This window comes from Sarcophilus harrisii, chromosome 6, assembly GCF_902635505.1.
Source record: "Sarcophilus harrisii chromosome 6, mSarHar1.11, whole genome shotgun sequence".
Lineage (NCBI taxonomy): Eukaryota > Metazoa > Chordata > Mammalia > Dasyuromorphia > Dasyuridae > Sarcophilus > Sarcophilus harrisii.
Genome location: NC_045431.1, coordinates 15,747,167 through 15,762,902, shown reverse-complemented (window position 1 = coordinate 15,762,902; position 15,736 = coordinate 15,747,167). Strand labels below are relative to the sequence as shown.

The following is a 15,736-nucleotide window of genomic DNA, read 5'->3' as shown; positions in this document are numbered from 1 at the left end:
TAGGGTGGAGGGTTAGGAGTGTTCAGTTTCTGGATGATGATGGTTCTTGTTTGTCTTTCAATTGGATTTAATATATGTAAAGTACTTTGCAAACTTTCATGTCAGATTAGATCAACTAGCATTTATTAAGCACTTACTAGATGGTCCTCACAATATTAAGACGTACTAATACAAACGGGATAATTCCTGTCCTCCAGGAGCTTACATCCTAATGGGGAAAAGACAAGGCACAAAAGGAAGCTGAAAAGGGAATGGGGACTTAAGGGGAAGGAATGGGGGCACCTGGCTTGGTAGTCTGGTAGAGAAGGGTCACAGAGGCAGGAGCGCAAGCTGGAGAGGAATAAAGAAAAGGAGTCAAATGGAGGTTCTGGAAGGAACTGTCCAGTCAGAGGGAGAGGCCATAAAGGCAGGAGTTATTCCATTGTAAGAGATCCAAGAGTGAGCGTTTGGATTTCCGTGACAAGGTGACCATCAATCCCAGCCCAAGTCCTCCCTGGATGGTGGCGGTACAAGTTGGTGGGAGTGTGTGAGGGATCAGTGGGAGGGAGAACCAGAGCATCTCTTCAGAGGAAGTGTCTAGGGATGCTCAATAATGCTTCCCTCATAGCCTTGTACAGAAGAGAGAGCAGGTGTCCGACACTCAGAGAAGTTAAGCACTCCACTTTGTCATCTCATCAGCCTGCCACCATTTTGTAAAAGAGAGACAGAGAGGTTCCCCCAAGGGCGAAGGGCTGGCCAGTCACAGAGTGACAGGTTTTCTGGCTACAAATCCACAGTTAGTCCAGCATACCACAGAAAGAAATAGAATTTTTAAATTTCAGGAGTATTTTATTTTTCCAATTGCACATAAAGATAGTTTTCAACATCTATTTTTGTAAGATTTTGAGTTTCAAATTTTTCTTCTCCCTCCTCCCCAAGACAAGTAATATGATATAGGTTATATATATGTACAATCATATTAACCATATTTGTCATATTGTGAAAGAAAAATCAGAACAAAAGGGAAAAACCACAAAAAAACAATAAACAAAAAAGGGGAGAATATCCTACTTCGATCCACATTCAGCCTCCATGGTTCTCTCTCTGGATATGACTGGCATTAAGGAATGGATTGTAGAATGGAAACCTCCTTACGGTATTTAACTAATACCTGCCCCTCCTGAAGCTCCCACTTTTTGCCATTTCTTGACATGGATTTCTCCTGGGGTCCTACGAATACTCTGGGGAGCAGGTGACTAGAGTGATTTTGCAACAGTTTAAAAAAATATATTGGGAAACTGCCCCTGCTAGAAGCCTCCTTGTCCCTCCTCCTCTGCACCGTGGCTAATTGCTCTGCTGCCTTATGTCTAATGGAGTCTGATATAATCAGCACACTCAGCAGTCCCACTGCCAGTGACCTGCAGCATAGTTGAATTCCGATTTTGCTGTCCTCATTTGGCTTCTAAATCTCTACGGTTTTTCTTTCCTGGTTCCGCCCTGTGAGTAGTCACTTGGAATATTTTGGAAAAGTTGGGTCTAATAATAAATGAGATCTATTTATATAGAGCTTAGCAATCACGGAGCCATTTACGCGGCTCTCATTGGGCACTCACAGCGGTCCTCTGGCTGGAGTTTGCTTTCAGATCACATCATAGTTTGGCAAATCAATCCATCGGTCAAGAAGCATTTATTAAGCATCTCCTGGGGGGGCCATTTATGCTCTAAGGATGCACCCCAAAGAACGAAAGCAATCTCTCTTCGCAGGGAACTGACGTTGTAATGTCAGACTCCTAACACCTTGAATATTCAGCTTTTACTGAGACCGTTCTGAATCATGAACCCCATGGACCTTCTTCCAAAGCACAAGGTTCCAAAAATACCCCAAATCAATATATGAGCAATGAAGCCTTTGTTGGATGGGATGTTTATCCAGCAGAGGGTGCCATTGTACCAGCTAGTTCACAGAACTCTTATCTCCAAACTCAGCCTTTTAAGATGAAAAATAAAGAAATCAATTCATGCAGTATTTTTATCTACAGTATTCATTTAAAAAAAAAAAAACCTTGTGATTTCATGGGTTTTTTTTTTTCAAAACTGCTTATTCTGTGTCCTCTTATGTTTGAGCATAACATTCTCAGAATATTTGTAAGAGCCACTACATTGAATTTATTATTAATTGTCTATTTTTAGGCACGAAGCTCTGCTGTATTCTGTCTTAGCAGCAGAAACTGGGATTGAAGTGTCCCAAACAAATTTAGCCCATATCTGTGAGGAGAGGCCGGTAAGTAAACGTTTTTCCTTGTATATTCTCAATTTAAGGTTAAAGGGAAAAACAAAATCTCATTGGTTGATGGATTGACTTCCTCTTTCACCTTCTTCCTCTCTAGGATCTGGCAAGAAGATACTTGGGAATCAACTGCATTTGGAGATATTATAATCTCTCTGTTTTCCAAATCGATGCCCCTGCTTTTGGTAGGTACAGGCAAACTGTTGTCGAGCTGGGCCATTAACGAGCACTAGAATGTCAGTAACAAGGAAAAAGTGAACTGTTTTATGAGTTTCAGAAGAAATTAGCAGAGAAAAAGAACTCCAGGATGAAAATCAGGGTTAAAAGTCAGGTTCTGGAGACCTGCACAGGTCTCTCCTTATTTCACCATTTTGGTGGGGAAAAAAAAGAGAATACCAAATTTTACAAGTTATTTTGGGGAAAACTCTTCAACGTGGGTTTGCTATGGAAGAAAAAAGGCTTCTCTGAGCCTGTAAAGAATAATCCTAGTTGAATAGTCAAACATAAGTAGCAAGATTTGGGTATAAATCAACAAATTGAGTCAATAATATCTGTAAAGTACCTACTATGTGCTAGAGAAAGTTGCTAAGTTTCAGCAGCAAAAAAAAAAAATCTTTCCAGACTTGGGCTTTGAGCCTAAATTCTAAGATACCCACAGGTCCCTAATTTAATTAGAATTTGAGAAAGGACTTTGACTCCTTAACTAGACGTGCAAAGGACAAAGATTTCCCCTCTTCTAATTTAATTCACTTCACCTAATATCTGTTGCGGCGCCTCCCTAGGAAGCAGAAAGATCTTGTTAGGACCTGGCAGGTTGGAGGAACGGCAGTGAGGGGGGCTGACGTCCAAGTGAAATCTTTTCTTTCCCAAAGCTTATTTGAAGATGGGAGATCTCTATTACTATGGCCACGAGAACCAATCCAAAGACCTTGAGCTGTCCGTGCAGATGTATGCCCAGGCTGCGCTGGATGGAGACGCCCAGGTAAAGAAACCTTTGGCTGGGTCCTGTTTCTGAAAGGAGACTAGGAGGACGGCTGCTGTGTCAGGAGCAGCCCTGTTGAAGTTCCTCAGGCCTTCAGCAGGGGCAGGACAGCCTGAGGTTATTTTAAAGTGCCTTGTTATTGTTTTGAGAGAGAGAGAGTCTAGAGACAGAGAGACAGAAAGAGATATGAGAGACAGAAAGAGACAGAGGTAGAAAGAGACACACACACAGAGACAGAAAGACAGAGAGAGACAGAGACAAAGACAGACAGAGAGAGGCAGAGACAGAAAAAGACAGGGAGAGAGAAATAGAGACAGAGAAAAAGAGATAGAGACAAGAGAGAAGGGAAAGGGAGACAGAGAGATATACACACAGAGAGAGGAGAGGAGAGATAGAGGCAGAGAGAGATAGAGAGAGAAGGAGAAGAGAGACTGAGACAAAGAGAGAGACAGAGACACAGACAGAGATACACGCAGAGAGAAACAGAGAGGGAGACAGAAGGGGAGAATGACTGGGGTATGGTGACATTTTGTGGCCAAATGTCGAATGTAAGCATCCCAACTTTTCAATCACATTCATCCACTTTTCATACATTTCAAGGGCCATTTTTGTTCAGAACCATATGCAAGCCCTGGGAGAGATACAAAGTTTAGCTAAAACACGGTCTCTGCCCCTTTGGAGCTTACAGTGCAGTGGAGGGATAATAGGACACAGAGATGACCTTCATATACAATATTCCATGCGTAAGAGAATAAGTACAGAGTACTCTAGGAGGCTGTTTTGGGGGCATCTGCTCAGCAGTCACTAAAATGTTTATTTAATTTCCTTTCTAATGGAAACCGTTTTGACCTTGGGTACTTGCACTGTCTCTGTATTCGGTGCTGTCTTGAGCCTCAGCTTGTAAGAGCACATTTATATAAACACCAGGCTGGCACTGAAGCTGAATATGAGAAAAGCCTGCAGACCCCCTGTTCTGAAACTCAAAAATAAGGGGAGGGTTGTTGGCCACAGACCCCGTGCGTCCCTGTCCCAGTGGGCGTGACCGGCACTATTGGCTGTCTCCGCCAGCTCAGCCATGCTGGAGAGGGAGGGCACCTGCTCCCCTCTGGGAGGAGCAGCGCAGGATCCTCTCTCCCTCCGGCTGCCCCCAGCCCTGGCTGACAAAGGGGAAGACCATGGATTAAGACCTCTGGCTTATCTTCAGCCCTGTCATCCTCCATCCCACTTTGGTTTATAAAGCCAGCTATTCTTAGGGGCTGAAGCTTTTGATCTTGCTGATGGGCCCCAGGAAAATAGGTAGAATGTGAGAGTAATTGATGGTGATAGTTGGCCCCTTAAAGCGCTTTGTGCACATCTCATTTGATCCTCAGCAAGTGTTATCATTCCCACTTTACAAATGAGGAGACTGAATCCGAGAGAAGACAAGTGACTTGGGCCACAAGGCCAGGCAGTTTCTGAGGCAGGATTCAAACTCAGAACTTCCAGACAAACTACAGCACTCTGTCTGCCGGGCCCCCAAGCTGCCCGAGAGATAGGAATCTGTTTTTTCCCATGGATCAGCAATGGGGAAGAAAATGGCAACCACTCCGTATCTTGACCAAGAAAAATATGGTCCATAGGGACCAGGCAACAACTCCACATCCAGAGATCCGTCCCTTATCTTCCTCCTGAGCACTAGTCACACATCACTACTTGCTTGTAAAATTATTTTTTCTAATTGGATGTCCTGTAGACCTCACTCATTTGATATATTCGAGACAGAGCTCACTGTCTTTTCCCCCAAACCCATTTCTCTTCTGAATGTTTCTCTTTGGTTGAGGGTCCATAATGCAGCCATTCCCTTAGGTTGGAAACTTGGCTTTCTCCTCAACTCCTGTCTCTCTTTTGGTCCACACAGCCAATCAGTTCTCTCCTCAATGTAAGCAGAAATTACTTCATTTTGTCTTTCTCTTCCCCAGACCTAATATAGTGTCTGACACATTGTAGGTGCTTATTAATTATTTACTCATTAATTAATTAATAAGTGCTTCTTAATTATTTACTCATCATCATCCACACACAGAGGTGCCATTACAGTAGTTCTAGAGTTACAAAAATGATCTTTTTTCTTGTAGGAGTTTGCAATCTGGTTGAAACAAAGTAGGTCCTAATGTTTCTGGAAATGGCTGGACATCTACCCAAAAAGAAAACTAATAGTCAAAGGCAGGATTTACTTGTATAATAGGATGGATCTGATATCTCATATCAATACAGAGATATTATCCATTGGCGTAGCTCCAAGCTCATCCACACCTTCCCAAACTGTGCGACACTTGTCCGTGAGCACATCCTCAGGGCCAGTGAATGCTAGGTTGGAAAGGCTGGAGGAGCTCTGAGGAGCTACTCATTGCTGAGGGTTCGGCCCATTGGGAAAAGCTTCAGGGAAGAGTTAGGATTGGAGCTGGGGTTTGAAGGAAGAGTAAAACTTAGGTTAGTAAACTGGGGAGAAGAGAGAAGGAATTCTACCCGAGCAGGGAGAATGAATAAGGTTCAGGGGAAAGGATTTGGCTGGAAGGAAGGAGTTGGGTAGATAACCAAGGGAAGATAAAAGGTAGTAGGGAGAGGTCAGGTCGTTGAGGACCTCAAATACTGGGCTGCAGGATTTCAATTGGATCCTAGATATAGGTAGGAGCCAAGGATGGTTTGGTGGTGGTGGTGATGGTGTTCTGTTTGCCAGTTGGATTTTTGTTTTTATTTTTAATTGGGGGTAGTAAGTTCTGAGCAGTTTTTGAAGAAAATTCAGATATGTAGATTGGACGAGGGAATCTGAAGTCCAAAAGACATTGTCATTCATTCAATAAACATCAAGGGCCTACTTTGTGCCAGGCCCAAAGCTAAAAGCTGAGATTAAAAAGAAGGACAAAAGACTTTTCCCTGCAGTGGAGAATGTGATTTCCAAACTTGCGATATACAGGATAAATTAGAAATAATTTACATAATTATATAATCAGAAATGTAATTTATATACTTAGAAATAAATTAGAAAAAATACTAGAAAACAGAGGAATAACTTTAAAAGGGGGAGAAATTTCCAGTTCTATGGAGCTTGAGTTTCTTTAGGGAAGATTGTGGATCACAATTATCCACAATGAGGTTTGAATAGCTTGTGATGCAAAGGATTGGAGAAAATACATGTGCTGATGAAGTCATGGCTCCATTAAAATATTGAATGAATGAGCACTTGGTCCCAAGGGATGGGCAGTAGTGGGTCAAGCTCTAGATTTGGAGTCAGTGGCCCTGGCTTTAGTTCCTGCCTCTGACAGTTACTATCCATGTGAACATCTCTGGTCCTCAGTTTCCCCTTTCTAAATAAATATTCTCTAAAGGCTCTTCCAAGGTTAAGTCTATGATCCTATGAGGGAAGAGAGAGCTGTTGTCAAGATTCCTCTAGTGAGCAGCAACTTTATTTAACTTAGTCTACCTTTAACCAAGTTGATTAGCAACTTATCACCTAGGTTTTCCTTCTCATCCACATGCAGAGATCAGCACAAAAACCTGGATTCCTTCCTTCACTCTTTGGACAGACATTAAACTCTTCCAGATACGAACAACAAAAATTCTCCCAAATCCTCTCCTAGGTCTTACCTGGAGCTGATAGTTCTTGGCCAAAGGCCATTGGCAAAGCATGTGTCCTTGCATTGCCATAAAAACAACTTAAGAAAATGTTTAAGTGAGGACACAGTGGGAACGGCAGCTCGTAAAAACAACTTAAGAAAATGTTTAAGTGAGGACACAGTGGGAACGGCAGCTAGAGCTGGAAGAAAATGTGGAAGGGCATTTTTGTGCCCTTTACTTCAGGGCTTTGTGATCGAGTTTGCTAGATGCTTTAGCCCCGTGACGCTCCTGAATGAGAAAGTAGGTATTCTTCCTTGCTTTGCTCAAGCCTCCAAAGGAAATCTGTCTAAGGATTTATTGGGAGTGAGGCAGGTAAATGTTTAAGAATGAGCTCTTAGTTTAATCTGCATTAACTTTTTCCATCATATTCTTAAGTCTAGATAATCAACAAAATGCTAACTAATCACTGATTTGAGGCATTTATTTATTTTTGAAGGGTGAATGTTCACGATGAAAATTTAATGATCCATTACCAGTCCATACAAACCAACTCCAGAATATATCTGGTTAGAACCATTCCCAGACTTCCTGAAAACAGGTAGCAGAGTAGAGCCTTTTCCAGAGGAAGGACCAAAAGGAGTAATTAATGGAAAGATATAAGAAATTCTCCTATATCTTAAAAGTATGCCCAGTATTAGAAAATGATTCCTCCAAAACATGAAAACACAATCCGATTTCCAACCTGCTGATGGAATCGCAAAGAATAATCGGTAAATAATGGTCACGGCCTTTGTTCTGGTCCTTTCCCTCTTTTGCTGATATGAAGGCAACATTTCAAGCTAGTTGTGTTTTCAGAAAGTGAAGGAAAAGGACAAATCCTCCGGTTGACTAGTTTCTGAGCAGATGGAGCTCAGCATCCCTATGAAAGCCTACTGGTTCTTTTGCAAATAAATTTCTCAGATGCATATATTTACGGAAACAACTCATCAATGAAAATGACAAAACCATCTGGTACGAGGACTTAAAAAAATATGGAGGTTGTAAAAGTTTACATTCTGATGAGGGGTGTGGGGACATGATTTGTTTGTTTGGAATGGATGAATTTTGTTTGTGATTTGTTTAGTAATTTTTTTTTTAATTTTGATTTTTTTTTGAAGGGATTTTTTAACCTGGCCCTTCTCATTGAAGAGGGAGCAACCATCCCATACCACATTTTGGAATATCTAGAGATTGATCAAACACTCCAATCTAGTAACATCTCAATCCTTCGGGAACTCTATGAAAGGTAAGCTCACTTGATGACACGATGGCGTTTCGTGTGTGTGTGTGAGATAAAGGGGAAGTATTTGCTTCTGGGTAAAAGTCTGCCATCCATTTCACACTGGCCAGACCCACTGGCATATATAACCAAAACAATGAAAAAGGCTCAAGATCTATTGCTAACTAACGAATTTACAAATTTCCCTGTCCAGCCAACATCAGATGATTGATTACTCTTTGCCAGAGGCACAAAGTTTAAGGTTCTGGGTTATTGATACAAAGTCAGACAGCTTAATGAAAACCTTTCTTTTGAAAATACCCCTCGGAACATGCTGATCTATGGGAGGCTGTGAAAAAACACCCGTCAGATTAGTTTTCTAGGAGCGAAGTTTTTGTACAGCTAATTATATAAATACCAATAATAAGAAAAGTGATGGGGATTTACATAGCACTTGAAGGTTTCCAATGGGCTTTATATGTATTATCTCATTTGATCCTCACAGCAGCTCTGGAAACTGGGTATTAGTATAATTTCCATTTATAGGTGAGAAAAACTGAAGGAGAGATTAAGTGAAGTATCATACCCTATTCTGGAAATGTCAGTAATTAGGATGACCACCAAATTAAGTCAAATAATCAGTGATTTCTGGTTTCTATTGTAGATGCTGGAGCCACAGTAATGAAGATTCTCTCAGTCCTTGTTCATTAGCTTTGCTTTATTTTTATTTGCGAATCATCTGGAATGGAATTTTGCACTCCACCCTGGTGGGTATCAGCTCCCATGGCCTCTCCCCGCCCCCACCTGCCCTTTCAGGTGATCATTCTTCTAATACCCACTTCTGGATGTTTGGCAGATCTACTTTCTGGGAACCTTCCTGGTGTCCGTATCGATCGCATTGGCAGTCCAGTATTTTCAATCGGTCTCAGGTAATGATTTAGCTGAATCAAAGCCATTACAGAAAAAAAAGGAAGGGTGTGTGTATATATGGTCCTTTTTTTCTTCTTCTTCCTTGGTTAGGTCTTACTTTCCTGCCTCCATTTTCCCTTTTAGATAAACCATTGCATCAACCTAAAATACTTCCTGATTTGCACTCACTCCAATCCTTCTCTTCTTTTCCCTCAAGGCCCAGCTCAGATCCCACATCCTCTCCATTATCATAGTAAATATATTTGTTTCACTGCAGTGAATTAAGTATCTTTCCTGATCACCCACCTTAGGATTTCTCTAAGATTTACTTTGCATCTCTCATGTGACACCCGATAACTGATTGCATTGTGGATAGTCACACAGGCATCTTAAATCTCCTTCTAGATCTGGGGTTCATGAACTTTTTAAAGATATATTTTGAGGATTACATTTCTATATAATTTATTTCTTTTTTAATTTTCTGTATTTTATTTTGTGTATTTAAGAACATTCTTCTGAGACTGAGGTCCGTAGACTGTTAAAAGGGCCAAAGACACCAAAAAGTTTAAGAACCTCTATTCTAGATTATGAATTTCTTGTGAGCAGGGATAGACTTTGTATCCCTCACTGCCCCCAGGACGGTATCCCACAAACATCAAGCACTCGATAAATATGTGTTGAATGGACGGCCATCCATCCACATCACATCCACATTGATACATGTTAAGTACACGGGTGTATAAATTTGATGTCGTTCATCATCTGAAAGCTTTTATTCAGCGTGTGTCTAAGCCAGAGGATAATGCTGGGTTCTGTACAGACCAAAATAAACAGAAACACAGACTCTCTTTAGATTGTATCTAAAACAGACACCGTCAATCGGGAAAGACATAAAAATAGATAAAGACTCACCAACACCTATGTAGACTTTAGCAGAGAACAAGATAAAGAAGGGACAGGCTCTATAAAAATGAGTGCAAGGATTCCATGAAAAGTGAACAGAATAAACCCGATGGTAAGAAAGGAGTCCATGGTAAGGAGGGCAGATGGAATCCTCATTTGGCTTTCAGTCCCTAAGGAAGTTAATGAGGGCTCGTCCCCACCCTCTCCTAGGTCTGATGGCTTCTCGTCAGCTGGCCTATAAATCTAGCTCATGCAAATTCTGTTCCGTCACTAAATTTGTTACCAGGTATAGCACATTCATTTTGCATCTTGTCAGTGTTTTCCATTTCAAATTATCGTTGTCATTTTTACTCTGGAGAAATATTGTTATGATTATTACAAATGCAATTCAGTTAGAGGAGCTGGAAATTGTCTTTATGATTTTATGCCAGCTGGTACCCATGAAAATTCATGGGCTCGTAGAATTGTTTTTTATGAAAAGTTGTTTCTGCCACTTTTCTTCATACCTTCATCTCTATTCCCTGTATATCCTCATCTCACCCTTTCCTCTTTCACTTTACCATTTCTTTCCCTTTTTCTTTAGCTTTTCACATTGCACCATCCACCTATTTACACATTTTCCCCCTAATTTTTGAATTCTCCCAAATGTGTCTCCTTTTCAATCTGCAATCTTTTCTCAACCACAAACACTTTAAAGAGTTAAAGTACATGGGAGATGTCTTTAGTATTTAGTGAGATTTCAGGTGAGGTGCAAACTTAAAAAGAATCCTAGATTTGGAATCTAGATATCTATGTCTGAATCCTGCTCTGTTCCTTTATTGTGTGTGTGTGACCTTGGAAAATTAACTTCTCTCAGAACCTCAATTTCCTCATCTGTAAAATGAGAAATTTGAACTAGACAATCTCTCGACTCCCCTGATACTTTATATCTGTTTTCTTAATAACTAACCACAGCTATGGGTTACACCAATGAATTGGGGACCATTTTATATATTAAAGCATGAGAGGAAGAAGGAAGAAACTGAGCTTTGGTGACTACGTATCAAAGGCAAAAAGACTTGGCTAATGTACAGCAAGCTGATGCATGGGGTCTCTCTTTGAGAGGGGTCAAGCAGTGTGATGTAATAAAGGAAAAAGTATTAAAATATACTACGAAATATATCCTTAAGGACCGGGGGCGCAGCAGAAAGTGTGATGAGTTTTTGACACTTAGCAAGGTGTTCCCCCAAAACCAAAAACAAACAAGAAACCCTCCAAATACAATTGTATAAAAATCCAGCCACCATATAAATGGCAGGTTGTTCTAAGTTAGAGGACTTTATTATCTAATGGCTTGAATTTCAATCTGTGAAGTCATTTTTACACACACACACACACACACACACACACACACACTAATTTATTTTTGTGTTTTTAAACTGAGACATCCATCCATTTTGCTTTAGGTTCCAGTGACCCATAGAGAATTATGTTCTATTTTCTATCGGTTGAAACCTTGTATAAAATTAGCCATCATTTTATTGGCTGGTGTTTGCAAGGCTAACTCCGGAGAGGTTATTTATTTCTTCCAAGGGTACTTTGCTTGCAATTTGGCATGAGCTGCCACCGAGGGAGCAGTTACACCTGGATTCGAGCCTTCGGGTCCAAACACTCAAGCTTCTCCTAGAAGTGATTCACAAGGGGACGAGAGTCTTGTGCTTTCCCACTCGTGGCAGTTTTTCTATGGCAACAGAGATCTTTATCAAAATAGCCAAACACAGAGACTGACTAGTGTTAATGATATTAGTAATATGTCTGTCTGTCTCTCTCTCTCTCTCTCTCTCTCTCTCTCTATATATATATATATATATATATACACACACACACATATATATATACATATATATATATATATATATATATATATGTGTGTGTGTGTGTGTGTGTGTGTGTGTGTATATATATATATATATATATATATATATATATATACATATACACATATACACACAAAATTTTCAGAAATCTTGTATCCGGCACTTTACAAACTAATGCTTTAAATTAACCCATCCATTCTGAAGCACAGATAGAATCAAACACCTGAGCTCCTGACTAGATGAAACATTATTCTTGAAAAACAATTAGATTAGCTAAACATTTTTCTAATTGGATAAGGAAGATAAATAAGACAGACTTCTAAAAGACTCTCTACAAATGCACGTTGGTACCTTCTCAGCAACTAATCATTTTGGAGTCACCTAAAACACTGAAGGGCTCAATTGAAGTAGGGTCACACAGCCAGTAGGGTCGGAAGCAGGACTGACCCTTGCTGCTCTGGCTCCAAGGTCAGCTCTCCTTCCACTTACCACAATGCTGTTCACTAGCCACCCTGACCTGGCATCTAATAGTGAAGATGGGCTAGACAGAGCTAAATATAACACTAGTAAGACATAATATGGGATTGAGGAACATGAAAAGCCATGAGCTCAGGTGTGGGGAAAATCATTTCTGGTTCTGGGAATTCCGGACATCTGCGTAGTGGAGTTGACATTTGAACTTGGAACATCATCCTTTGAAGTAATTTGTCAGGATTAATGGTGATCCAGACACTGATAATCTTTCCTCCCAAGCCTATTTCCTTTCATTTCCTAGAAGATACTTAGGGGGAAATAGGTTCCTTTTATTATTGCAACATTTATTAAGCACCTACTATGTACCAATGACTATAGGAGATACTGTGAATTCAAGGACAAAAAGAAGACAGTCCCTTCCCCTCCGGGAGCCTGTGTGGTGGGGACCGGGGAGGGGGAAGGTGCATTACTTGGAGGAAGGGGAGGCAGCCATAGTTTAAGAAAAAAAAAAAAACCCTGATCTAAACGATTCTGCTTTCTGGACACTGAAGCTCCTCTCCATCTTAGCAAATAATCAAAAGGTGAAGCTGTGATTCCAAAAGCCCAACAGCATTTTTAAAAGCAGGCTCAACTTATAAAAATGATTTGGGACAAAAGTCTCTTTGAGAAGAATTACTCGGTCCCAGAAGGTAGAAGGGTCTTGGTAATCACAGCGTGAAGTGTGACAGCTTCTCTCATCAGTCCTGCTGGGGAGCTTGGGGACACAGCGTGTGTCCTAGAAAGAATCCTGGGCTCGGGCCAACAAGCAATGTGTTAGGACTTCCCAACTCGACATTTATTAGCTGTGTGACCTTGCAAAGTGATCCAGATGCCTCAAGGAGCCTCGGTTTCTTTGGCTACAAAATGGGGATAATACAAAGGTTTCTATTGCCTACTTCACAGAGGTCGTGTGAGGATGTGATTCTATATATATATAAGTGCTTTGCCATAAAAGACCGTATGAAAGTGGGTCACTAAACCATTCTCTTGAGCAGGCTTCCTTTCCCCAGAGAGCATCCTTACAAATTGGGGCCTCTGAGGCCGTTGCTTCCTGGGAAAGCCGTGACCCATGCAGTCATGTGAGGAAGAAGGCTCTCCTGGTTTTGCGCTCTGAGCAGATTTCCTTACCAGACGCTGTTAGCTCCAGCACAGCCGTGCAGTAGGTTTATGTAAGGATTTCTGCCTCTACTTCCCCTCCCCTGACTGACCAATGGCCTATACTTTCCACAGGACCTGCTTTTTACCTTCCTGACGTATTGCCCCACTAAAGTCTTAACTCCCGTACCCCTTATTAGGGTTTTGAACTTGAAGAAGGCCTTTGGATGGGAATTTTCCCATATTCTTTGGGCTAAAGAATGGCATTCCTTAGGATCATTTTCCCCCTAGTGCCAACAGGCATTCCAATCCTCTTTTTTATTATGTTTCCATAAACTTCCAGACAAGTGGAATATTCCCCTAAGGATTCAAATCTAGGTTTTTAAGACTCCAAATCCAGCACAACTTCAGGAGGAACAAGCAAGTAAGGAAGGACAAGGACAGCTCCTGATCTCTGGTGATCAACAAGGGGCCTGAGCTCCTGGTCGGAGGACTCCCCCCTGCACCGTCTTAGAGATGAAGGGCCAAAGTGTTTAATTAAAACTGGAGCCCAAGTCCTCGTGCAGAGTCCATTAGCTTTTACTCAAGCTGTGTGTTTTCTCCTATTGCTTCAGATGCTCAGCATTTTGTACATGTGTCTGTGTATCTGCATCTTTACAGGCAACGGTCCTCCAGCATCCGGTTCCCAGCTCCCTTCAGAAGCAGCCAGTTCCGTTGGGAATCCAGCCGTTGGCTCCTTGGAAGAAGAAGAGGCCGTTCCCACAAATAATTTAGAGCAGCGGGGGGTGAATCGCTGACTCTCCAGGTCTCCCTGGAGGGGAGATGGAGCCGTCGGACCATGGGTATTTGATAGTAGACATTAGGGATGCTGCAGCCGGGGAATGATGATGTGAAATCCTTGAACGTGTTTTGACTACTAGAAGTTAATATTAAACTTGAGTAAATATCTATATCTATATGGTACTTATATTTATGTAAATAAATATAAATATTATATATATATATATAAGAGACATATGGATATAGATATTTAAATTGAAAAGAAGTGTCCAGAGCAGATGCCGCTTTTTCCAAGGGCATCAGGCAAATATGGTAGAATTCTCTTCGCAGTCTACAGGTGGTGGGCCTTGGACTCACACTATGGTATTGCTTTATTTCAGGGGACATGATTTACCTTTGCTCTCTCTAAATTCACCTAAAGCAAGCTACTTGATAAAGGCTCTTCCATCAGTATTGTCCCGTCCTTTTGAAATTTTCCTTTATTGAATAAATGGGCGATTGAGGCCTCTAAGCAGGGTCGGTGATGTTTTTAGTCCATAGGATTTCTAAGAAGAGTCTTTTCCACAGCCAGGCTGCTTCTGGAAGCACAATCCAAATTCCTCTTTGTCTCGGGCGCCTTAATTAGAGTCAAGTCTGAGTCGGTGTGAAATACAGAAAAGGAAATGTCATTGTAAATCGGTTTACATTTTTCTCCTTAAATTTTTCTAGGATCATAGTGCTTAAAATGCTTTAATGATATTGCCAGATATGGTTTCTTCACAATTGTAAACCTTCAGATGCCATTTAGGAAATGATTAGTCTTTAAGAGTAGTCTTCACCACGAATTACCCATTAGAATAGAAGTAGACCAGTGGAATATGCAGAAAACAATCCTTTAGCTCCTAGTCCCCCTGTGCCTGGTTCTTGGGTTTTGAGAGGGCCGTGTGTGTCTGGGCGTGCATGTGTGTGTGTTTGTACACATGTGTGCATCTGAAAGAGAACGTGCGTGTGCCTCCGAGTGTGTGTGCTAGAATAACTAAATCAGTAATGCAATATTGTGGGTCCAGTCTACTCTCTTTGCACTACTTTATTTACAGTAGTAAATAAAATTATTTTTATACTGTTTACCACTTGCGAAGTGACTGGTTGTATTTTTCCCCCTTCTCACCTGTATAGTTTGTCTTTTAATCACTCAAAGTTCCAAAGTCCATGTATTTTGGGAAAAAGCAGAGGTAAGGAGAAACTTTATCAGAATTTTTTCTGGTGACATGAACTTTTGAGGTAGAAAAGTGGACAGGTGGATCTCCTCTTCAAATGACCTATCACCCCAAGTTTTACTCCTCAATGGTTCTGATTAAGGCCAGATGTTCCCTATTCCCATAAGCCTCTCTTATCTGGTCCCATTTAATCTCCTTTCTCTACTGCCCCGACTACAGCCAGAGACTTCTCAGTTACAGTTGTTGTCACTTTACCGGAACATCTGTGAATATCCAGGTAGGTAGTGTTCAGTCTCCAGAAGTGGTTCAGTTCCAGTTCAGTACCAGGCCAGATTCTGGCCCAAGAAGAATGGACTCCTCTGTTTTCCAGATGGTTTTTGAGGG

General features: G+C 41.2%; 1 protein-coding gene across 1 annotated transcript in view; it reads left to right on the top strand.

The window, feature by feature from the left end:
• Positions 1–15,260, top strand: part of SEL1L3 (SEL1L family member 3) — a 111,097-nt gene extending 95,837 nt beyond the window's left edge. Inside the window, exons 18-24 of the mRNA XM_031943941.1 lie at positions 2,170–2,260; positions 2,367–2,451; positions 3,139–3,248; positions 8,000–8,127; positions 8,765–8,867; positions 8,957–9,029; positions 14,037–15,260. Of these exons, the coding sequence (XP_031799801.1) occupies positions 2,170–2,260; positions 2,367–2,451; positions 3,139–3,248; positions 8,000–8,127; positions 8,765–8,867; positions 8,957–9,029; positions 14,037–14,173 (727 nt within the window). The 3' untranslated portion in view covers positions 14,174–15,260. The remainder of the gene's footprint in view (positions 1–2,169; positions 2,261–2,366; positions 2,452–3,138; positions 3,249–7,999; positions 8,128–8,764; positions 8,868–8,956; positions 9,030–14,036) is intronic.
• Positions 15,261–15,736: the final 476 nt, after the last annotated feature.